Source organism: Salvelinus fontinalis, chromosome 12 (assembly GCF_029448725.1).
Source record: "Salvelinus fontinalis isolate EN_2023a chromosome 12, ASM2944872v1, whole genome shotgun sequence".
In the NCBI taxonomy this organism is placed as follows: Eukaryota; Metazoa; Chordata; class Actinopteri; order Salmoniformes; family Salmonidae; genus Salvelinus; species Salvelinus fontinalis.
Window position 1 is genome coordinate 31,667,963 of NC_074676.1, and position 10,620 is coordinate 31,678,582.

The following is a 10,620-nucleotide window of genomic DNA, read 5'->3' on the forward strand; positions in this document are numbered from 1 at the left end:
TTCACGGGGTGGTGAAAGTGCACGGTTATCTTGATGCTCCTTTCCTAAAAATATCGAGGCTTATTCTTGTGACGTGATGATTGTTGCTTGACTGCCGTTTGACAAACTCATATATTATCGCTGTTATCCATAATAATCTTATCATGCAGACTAGCCTACCCGCACTGTATGTGCAAACTGTTGGCTTGAGCCATCTGCCGAAACCAGAGTAGGCAGTATACTATTTAAAGCAACAGTTTTTTGTGACAAAACTATACGTAGAGTTGAACATATGATGGAAAGACATTGAACTTTAGATTTTTCCTGGGTACATTAAAACTTTTGCGAAAACGTAATTTTATGTGCACTACCTCATCATGCACTGACTTTAATCTGCAACAAATCTGTTTGATGGAAACACCACTGGTGGGAAAATACGCCTATTTTCTTTATGCTGATTTGGGAATATTTGCATGAAAATCGATCGCGGATTGGATGGAAACCTAGCTACTATATATATTATATTTATATAATTGGTTTCCATCCAATTGGCACAGATTTTTATGCGAATTTTCTAAAATTCGCAACAATTTCCTTTTATAAATGATCAGATTTTACGTGTGCTAGTCACGTAATTTAGAACTCTATCCGTCCATGGCTGGTCTGCGCAGACGCAGAAACCGCCTCCCCACCAGTTTGTTTACCTTAGCAACCATGGCAGAGACGGTTCAAGATGTTTCTGAAGCAGATAAGCGACATCTCGTTGAACTCGTCAAAGAACTCAGGTATAAAAATATTTTTCAGTTTCAACACTTTTAACTCTTGTCTTAACTCACAGATTTGCTACATAGAGTAATAGCAAAAAAACAAAAGGCCTAGCACAGCCTTGTCCCTCACTGCCTCTTTTTCCAGACGCTCCAATGCGGTGCTACGGGCAGAAACTGATATGTATGAGCGGTATATAAGCCGCTTGGACCCCAGGGACTTGGTTCCTCAGCCGTTATCAGATTCCCTGGGAGCAGCTGCAGCATCACAGTTGGAGATTGGAGGGGTATGAGAAAGCATCTTGCACAACTTCCACAAACTTAATGTGTTGAATGAAATTGATTTCCCTACCCTATATGTTCTTTGACCTCTTGTGATTAACTCATGCACTATAGTCTCGTCGTCCACTATAACCTCGTAGGTATAAGCCTTCTACTGTGCAAGTTTGACAACACATATCCATCCTCGTGTTGGCCGGTTATTAGTTCCAAGTATGAGTCCTGTTAACTTTCTCAATTTCAGGATAGCAGAGCTGGGGATGTATAGCCCTAAGCCTTCTCTGTATTATTATATGGTTGGCTAAGGCTTGGGTGGAAAACACAAAGTGTGTGTGTTATTACCATCGAAAATAAGGGGTTTTACTGCATGTTTGATTGCTTGTATTTCTGTGGCTTTAGGGCCGTGGGAGAAAGATGAAAACACGGACAACGGCTCTGGAGCAGTTACAACGTCTGACATTGGAGCAAAAGTGTGACGTGGCACAGAGAGAGTTAGATGAAACCAAGGAGGACCTGGAGAAACTGAATGAGAGCTCAGAGAGAGTGCTCCACAACTATAAGGTAAACACAATATACAAACAGAGAGAGAACGGATAGAGAAAGACTATTCTGGATCTGTGCAACCTGCAGAGGAATCTGTGATTTGGTTTAGTTGTGGTCTATTTAAGATGCACTGAAACCCATTCAGATTTCTGGCATTATTACAGTACCAGTCAAAAGTTTAGACACACCTACTCATTCCAGGATTTGTCTTTATTTTTACTATTTTCTACATTGTAGAATAACAGTGAAGAAATCAAACTATAAAATAACACATATGGAATCATGTAGTAACCCATTTTTTTTAAACAAATCAAAATATATTTAATATTTGAGATTCTTCAAAGTAGCCACCTTTTGCCTTGATGACAGCTTTGCACACTCTTGGCATTCTCTCAACCAGCTTTGTGAGATAGTCACCTGGAATGCATTTCAATTAACAGGTGTGCCTTGTTAATTTGTGGAATTTCTTTCCTTCTTTATGCATTTGAGCCAATCAGTTGTGTCAAGGTAGGGGTATACAGAAGATAGCCTTATTTGGTAAAATACCTAGTCTATATTATGGCAAGAACAGCTCAAATAAGCAAAGAGAAACGACAGTCCATCATTACTTTAAGACATGAAGGTCAGTCAATCCGGAAAATTTCAAGAACTTTGAAAGTTTTGTTGTGGAAATTCTTACACAGGGACACTCAGTCGATCTTAAAAATTTTTTAAAAAAAAAAATACTTTGTTTTTATTGTAAGAACACAAAGAAAGTACAAATAAAGTAAAATAAAAGAACAAAAAAGATCTGGCAGTTACAGTGCACTTCATACCTTCATCATCATATCATCATATTAGTTACATTGGCATCTTTGAATTAGACCTTTTCCAAGTACGAAACCCATTTTTCCTAGTATTCCTGACCTCTCTCCTGTTGAGTTCTTAAAGCAAAGGTCATACGCTCCATGTGGTATATTTCTTCTACAATGTCTATCCATTGTGTCACTGTGGGAGGGTCTTTTTGTAGCCATTTCCTAGTGATAGCCTTTTTACTGGCTGCCAGTAGGACCTTCAAGAGGTACTTTTCTCTATTGTGTAAGTTATCAGGTATTTCACCCAAGTACAAAGAAATTAATGTTTGTTCTATGTCAAATCCCATTATTTTTCCAATGTTAAATCTTATTTCTCCCCAGTAAGTTTCGATTGCGGGGCAGGACCAAAAGATATGAGAGTGGTCTGCCCTCAATAGACCGCATTCTCTCCAACAAGGGTGTGGTGAGCCAGTCTGTTTCGATTTCAGTTTAGGTGTTATGAAGAAACATATAACATTCTTCCAACAGAATTCTCTCCATGATCTTGAGTTGGTGGAGCTTTGTTGAGTCTCTAATATGTTCAACCATGTTTCATCAGTTATTTCAATGTTAAGTTCCTCCTCCCATTTCTTTTTAATATCGTTTGTAGAAAGTTTCTTTGAGAATTGAATTCCCAAGTAGAGATTTGAAATCGTTTTTTTGTTACTCCCCAAGTTGCGTTAGTGAATATTTGGATTAATTTTGGAGGTGCTCGAGGGTCAGTCACTTTTATGTCCCTTAAGAAATAGTGTCGGACTTGTAGGTACTCAAAGTCAATCTTAAATGAATCATTGTTTATTATCAGAGCGCTGGAGAGGTTCCAACAAACCCGATGCGCCATAGTGAATGTCTGTTAGGAGCTCTGCTGCGGCAGTCCCAGCAGTTGTCTTATATACAGCTATATACAGACAAGTTATATTTGCATGATTTATTTATTTGCATAATTAATTCATCATTACCGTTTTTCATGCATGTGACCAACCAATACTGGTTCATAACATGTGACAGACCAATACTTCACGAGGCTTCTTCTCTCTAAGCTGAGACCTTGAAACTGAGATATCTTTCGTTCTCAAAACAAGGTCTGGGCGTACTGGAAAATTGCAGATACTGATAAATGAGGACTTGTTCAATCACTCACTTGCATGAACACAGAAATTGGTTATAAGAAAAGCACATGTATAACATTTCCATCAAAGTTTCTTCAAGTGCAGTCTCAAAAACCATCAAGACTCAGAGTTACCTCTGCTGCAGAAGTTCCTTTGAGTTACCAGCCTCAGAAATTGCAGCAAAGAGACTTGCTTGGGCCAAGAAACATGAGCAATGGACATTAGACCGGTGGAAATCTGTCCTTTGGTCTGATGAGTCCAAATTTGAGAATTTTGGTTTCAACCGGCGTGTCTTTGTGAAACGCAGAGTAGGTGAGCGCATGATCTCTGCATGTGTGGTTCCCACCGTGAAGCATGGAGGAGGTGGTGTGATGGTGCTTTGCTGGTGACTGTCAGTGATTTATTTAGAATTCAAGGCACACTTAACCAGCATGGCTACCACAGCATTCTGCCGCGATACACCATCCCATCTGGTTTGCGCTTAGTGTGACTATAATTTATTTTTCAACAGAACAATGACCCAACACACCTCCAGGATGTGTAAGGGCTATTTGACCAAGAAGGAAAGTGATGGAGTGCTGCATAAGATGACCTGGCATCCACAATCACCCGACCTCAACCGAATTGAGATGGTTTGGGATGAGTTGGACCGCAGAGTGAAAAGCTGCCAACAAATGCTCAGCATATGTGGGAACTCCTTCAAGACTGTTGGAAAAGCACTCCCAGTGAAGCTGGTTGAGAGAATGCCAAGAGTGTGCAACGCTGTCGTCAAGGCAAAAGGTGGCTACTTTGAAGAATCTTCAACATAAATTATATTTTGGTTTGTTTAACACTTTTTTGGTTACAACATGATTCCATTTTTTTTTATATATATAGTTTTGATGTCTTCACTATTATTCTACAATGTTGAAAATAGTAAAAATAAAGAAAAACCCTTGAATGAGTAGGTGTGTCCAAACCTTTGACTGGTACTGTATATTGTATCAAAAGCTTGATAACCAATAATTTCTGGGCCCTTCCCCATATTAGGCAACTCTGGAGGAAGCAGATATTCGACTTGTGGAGGTCAAGAAAGCAAGTTATGAGTTTGAACGTGATGTCGCTAAGGTGTTGAGGGAGAAGAGAGGTGTCATGATGGGAGCAGAGAAGGTCATTCGATATTTTGAGGACAGGATGAGAGCAAAGGTAAGCAAGCTGCATGTCAGGCAGGGTGGTCAGGTCAGAGTTCTTAAATCACATTTGGTTCCTCACTTGAATTACACATCTTGGAAGTAATGCAAGCTTCAATATCAGCATTCACTGTTACCGACTGCTGCCCTGTTTCTCTGACCTCATCACCTGTTCATCTCATCCTGCTGCTACCTTTACTTCATCCTACAGGACACACTGGTTGAGAAGTTGCGGTTGAAGAATGCAGCTCTCCATGTGCAGAAGAGGAAGTTGCAGTTACAGCTACGACAGAAAGAGGAAATGGGTGAAGCCCTGCACGAGGTGGATTTCCAGCAGCTGAAGATCGAGAACAGCCAGTATCTCGAACGCATTGATGAAAGAAACCAGGACCTTCTGCGCCTAAAACTCCTGGCAGGAAACACCCTACAGGTTCTCAACTCCTACAAGGTTTGATTCCTATTCAAACACTATTGTATGTACATCTCTTTTCTTGTGCAGGGGTGTGATCAGGTTCAGGAGAGCGGAATTATATATTCCTGGTTGGGGAATCTGAACTTGAGAGGTAGATCCCTTGAGATAAACTGATAAAACTCAAGGCTTATTTTCATCACCCAGGTCCAACTAAGGTACTTGACCTTTGTTGTGTTAGTACGTACGTGGGGGTTTGGGACTTTGATAAGGAAATGTGTTGTTTTTCCCATTGTAGAAGAAGCTGCAGAGCATGACATGTGAGTCAAAGCTGCTTAGTAGTGACATCACCTCCCGTAAGGAGATGCTGGTGAAGATCGAGGAGGAGACACTGCAGGCAGAAGAGGTCAATTTAACATTCACCTGTTTAGTTGTAGCCAACTATTCAGCTATGTTTGCAACACTGCTGGTGGGTAGGCTAATAAATATCCCCCTCTCTGTGTCCTTCTTGGGCAGGAGCGAGCCAAGGCTGAGACTCTTAACAGGAAGCTGCGAGGCCAGCTGGCAGATTTCCGTGTTCCCCACGTGCTGCAATACATCACAGCTAAGGCCTCCCATAGCCAGCTCGAGCAGAGTGTCCGAGCCTGGGAGCGAAAAGTTGAGATTTCTGAGGTGAGAGTCAGTTGTAGGTTAGTTATAACTTTACTTACGAAGGGTACCTACAGAAGGTAAGTACATATTTCATAACACATTGATAATAATAGTTTCATGTTGTATTTTCATTTTGGCTTCTGTTCTGCTTATGAATTTGTAAATGTTATGAAGTCCTTACCTACATAGGTACCCTTTTTAAGTAATGTTATCAAGTTGGGTAAGGGACATGCAGTTCTGAAATTATCATTATAGAACCAAAGTTCCTGATTTCCATGCCATCCATACAGATGGCTCTGAAGACACATACCAAGACCTGGAACAAGCTGAAGGAAGCTGCAGGAGTAGGACCAGTCACAGCCCGGTGAACCCGCACATGCTTCCTAATAAATCTATTCTCTGCAAATATTCAATCATCCAAAGCAGTCAAAAAATTGTCAAAAATCCATCAGTCTCTTTTGTAAACTAGCGGAGATATGCCCTTATAAAGTAACTCATGTGTTTTAGCTGTTTTTAACTTGCAGTATATGGAACATTTGTAGAATGGTTGAACAATCATGCCTTAAGTCACAATTGAACTTATCGCTTGTAATAGGGTGGTTAAGCTGATAAATCGTTCATTTTTTGATAAAAACACAAAATATGTACCCTGAAAAGATTTCAATATGGAGCCACCCCAGATTTGACCTCTGGGGGTTGTGGCAGCCATTCTTTTAAATGGCCCCCAACTAACAACATTTTACAATTCAGAAGGACTGCTTTGAGGTAAAGGCACCAACCTTGTCATAGATCCTAGAATTATGGTCCCTGAAAAGATCTAGATATGGAGCCACCAGATTTGGCCCCTGGGGGCTGTGGCGGCCATCTTACAAAATGGTTGCCGATGGTAACACTATGGTAGCCTTAGATACCCTTAAACAATTTAGATATGGCGCCACTGCAGATTTGGCCCTGGCAGCTATCTTACTAAATGTCCCCAGACTGTATCACTATTTTGCAAACAAATAATCTACAAAATGTCATGGCCTATACTTATTTGACTTAAAAGTAATGGCCTATACTTCTTGGCCTGGATCTCCTGAAACATAAAATGTTTAACAGTTACACACAGTATAATACAGGGATCAACTAGATTAAGCTGCAAATAATTTTTTATTGAGCGGATGGTCAAGGGGCTGGAACATAATTACAAATAATTTGCAAATTGACCGCAAGAAGACCAAACATATATAACTATAATTTCAAATCTTGCTTACATTTGTATATGATCACATACATCTCTCTATTATGTGTGGGAATACTATGGAACAGATTTCAAAAATTAAAATCACTCTGAGCTAATTTGCTGGTGTTTTTACAGTCTTTTATGTCCAACAATAAAAATACAACATTCTTTTTTTTTGCTCAGAAAACTTGGGAGGGGCCAAAAAAAAGTTGTACCTGGGAAATATCCCAGCCATTAAGTTGGAATAGTTCACAATTGTTGTGGACAATTTTCTCAGTCAGACAAGAGCTTTAGCTGGCACACATAATCTTTTACTTTTAAAACTCTGTTTCATGAACAAAAGTATGACACTAGTTTTTCTACTTGCAGTTTAATATACTTTTCTGCTATTTCATCAAAGTAAAGGCTATGCAACAGTTTAGTATACCATGGACTTTTGGTGGCGATTGATGATCTGAGAGACCTCCAAAACCATCATTAGGGGTTCACAGCAAAGTTGTGAAACCTATTGTTATTCTTAGATTTTAAAACATTACTTGACTTGGTCACATAAGTCATACATAGAATGGTAACTTTTTTTCTAATTTGGCACAGAGCAACTAGAGGCAATAAGTAACTTGGTCAAAATGAATGGCACCAATTGGCCTAAACTTTGGATGTAGGCATCTTTCCTCATGCTGAACAAATGTGGCTCAAGAACCCATCAGGATAGATTTTCCTCCATCTTGGAAATGTTAGAAATCTTCTTCTCATGAACTATGTCCAAATAACACCAAATTCGTAGGCCCATGGTACATCTCTTTACTTAATTTGAGAAAAGCTAAGGGATTGGTTAATAAGATATGGCTGAGTTATTGATGAATCCAGAAATCAGATTTTACGTGTTCTTTTCAATCCTTTGTACATCCACTTCACAATGGCCTATTAACGTGAAACTTTATTTTAGGGTCATCAGAAACATTACCATGATGAACCATGTTACGTTTGGCATTGATATCTTAAAAAATAAGGAAACTATCCTGAACAAAAATATAAAAACGCAACATGTAACAATTTCAACTATTTTACTGAGTTACAGTTCATATAAGAAAATCAGTCAATTGAAATTAATTCATTAGGCCCTAATCTATGGACTTCACATGACCGGGCAGGGGGATTGAGTGGGCCTTGGAGGGTATAGGCACACCTAATGGGGAACCAGGCCCTGCCAATCAGAATTAGTTTTTCCCCACAAAAGGGCTTTATTACAGATAGAAATGCTCCTCAGTTTCATCAGCTGTCCAGGTGGCTGGTCTCAGACAATCCCACAGGTGAAGAAACCGGATGTGGAGGTCCTTGGCTGGCATGGTTACAAGTGGTCTGCGGTTGTGAGGACGGTTGGACTTACTGTCAACTTCTCTAAAACAATGTTGGAGTTAGTTTATGGTAGAGAATTTAACATTCAATGCTCTGGCAACAGCTCTGGTGGACATTCCTGCAGTCAGCATGTAAATTGCATGCTCCCTCAAAACCTGAGACATCTGTGGCATTGTGCTGTGTGACAAAACTGCACATTTTAGTGTCCCCTGCACAAGGTGCACCGGTGTAATGATCATGCTATTTAATCATCTTCTTGATATGCCACACCTGTCAGGTGGATTATCTTGTCAAAGGCCAAATGCTCACTAACTAAACAAATTTGTGCACAAAAATAAGCTTTTTGTGCGTATGGAAAAATTCAGGGATCTTTTATTTAATCTCATGAAACATGGGACCAACACTTTACATGTTGCGTTTATATTTTTGTTCAGTATATTAACAATTCAGTTTTTTTTTTTTTACAATGTAACACTATTGCTTAAAATAATCTTGTCATGGAATAAGTCTGATTCACTCTAAATTTGGTCTCATCACAATGTTTCCTGAAGAGTTTGAAAAAATAATGTTGATGCATTCAAAGATGGCTAAACTATACAAGTAGATGCATATTAGCACATTTTTTATTTAGACTCATGATTGCACATAAAGGAAGATAGTTCCTACATGATAGTGCTTGCTTTGTTATCCAACTGGTCTTGTGTCCTTTGTTATCCTGTGAACCCCAATAATTTCTGCTTGCAGCTATATTTTAAGATAATTACAGTGCATTCGGAAAGTATTCACACCCCTTGACTTTTTCCACATTTTGTTACGTTACAGCCTTATTCTAAAATGTATTAAATTATTTTTTCCCCCTCATCAATCTACACACAATACCCCATAATGACAAAATGAAAACAGGTTTTTAGAAATGTTTGCTAATTTATATAAAAAATATTTAAAAAACAGTAATACCTTATATTTACATAAGTATTCAGACCCTTTCCTATGAGACTTGAAATTGAGCTCAGGCGCATCCTGTTTCCATTGATCATCCTTAAGATGTTTCTAAAACTTGATTGGACTCCACCTTTAGTAAATTCAATTGATTGGACATGATTTGAAAAGGCACACAGAAATAGAAAGCATCAACTGAATGTTAAATGTCAGGTATTTTAATTGTATTGTCTACTTGTTGAATGTTTGTGAAATCTTGATTTGTGGTTGTTTGTAGTGTCTTGTTAATTGGTGTTGGACCCCAGGAAGATTAGCTAGCGTCACAGCGTCAGCTAATGGGGATCCTAATAAAAATTACAATCTGGACTATATAAGGTTACACAGTTGACAGTGGACATCAGAGCAAAAACCAAGCCATGAGGTTGAAGGAATTGTCCATAGAGCTCAGAGACAGGATTGTGTTGAGGCACAGATCTGGGGAAGGACACCAAAACATTTCTGCAGCATTGAAAGTCGAAGAAAATAGTGGCCTTCATCATTCTTGAATGGAAGAAGTTTGGAACCACCAAGACTCTTCTTAGAGCTGAGGAATCGGGGGAGAAGGGCCTTGGTCAGGGAGGTGACCAAGAACTCAATGGTCACTCTGACAGAGCTCCAGAGTTCCTCTGTGGAGATGGGAGAACCTTCCAGAAGGAAAACCAAAGTTTCTAAAAACCTGTTTTTGCTTTGTCATTATGGGGTATTGTGTGTAGATTGACGAGGGGGAAAAAACGATTTAATCAATTTTAGAAAAAGGCTGTAACGAAACAAAATGTGGAAAAAGTCAAGGGGCCTGAATACTTTCCCGAATACACTGTATTATTGGATCAGTGGAGCAAAACAGAATATCAAAAGAGATGAGCACAGAATCAAAAGCACTGTAACTAAGCAGCTAACTTACTATTGTCTACTAAACAAAATCTTGTGGCTTTGGACCCGACCAGACAGCTTGTATTCAATTGTATGCTGTACAATGTACATCAACCAATGCCATATATGAACCAATAGCAGGTATGTTACCAAAACATTGGGAGATGTACACAAGAATCTCTAAACTATAACATAGAGTACAACATCTTGCCTAATTGGGGTCAAATGCATTTAAGAATGCTGCCTGAACTTTTCATTGTACATACATTCATCTCTGTACTAAATTTGTTCTGTTTCTCTAACAAAAAAGCCTTCAAAACTGTAAAGTATTACCGATAGTGGCCATTTTGTAAGATACCATCACAGCCCCAGGGGCCAAATCTGTAGTGGCTCCATATCTAAGCCTAAGTCTTAAAATTTGGAGCCTTTCTCTTAAAATAGTCATTGTAAAATAT

General features: G+C 39.1%; 1 protein-coding gene across 1 annotated transcript; it reads left to right on the top strand.

Moving 5' to 3' along the window:
- Positions 1 to 539: 539 nt before the first annotated feature.
- On the top strand, positions 540 to 7,077 carry ccdc113 (coiled-coil domain containing 113). The gene is made up of 8 exons (XM_055940416.1): positions 540 to 764; positions 892 to 1,030; positions 1,422 to 1,583; positions 4,537 to 4,692; positions 4,888 to 5,124; positions 5,384 to 5,491; positions 5,602 to 5,757; positions 6,027 to 7,077. Exons 1-8 carry the CDS (start codon positions 634 to 636, stop codon positions 6,102 to 6,104), a joined length of 1,167 nt encoding a protein of 388 aa, XP_055796391.1. The 5' UTR covers positions 540 to 633; the 3' UTR covers positions 6,105 to 7,077.
- Positions 7,078 to 10,620: the final 3,543 nt, after the last annotated feature.

Bases quoted from the DNA above. Each gene is read 5' to 3' on its own strand.
- ccdc113 (XM_055940416.1), top strand. From the start codon at position 634: ATGGCTGGTCTGCGCAGACGCAGAAACCGCCTCCCCACCAGTTTGTTT. The intron at 4,693-4,887 runs GTAAGCAAGCTG...TTCATCCTACAG, and splicing joins AGGACAGGATGAGAGCAAAG to GACACACTGGTTGAGAAGTT. The intron at 5,492-5,601 runs GTCAATTTAACA...CTTCTTGGGCAG, and splicing joins AGACACTGCAGGCAGAAGAG to GAGCGAGCCAAGGCTGAGAC.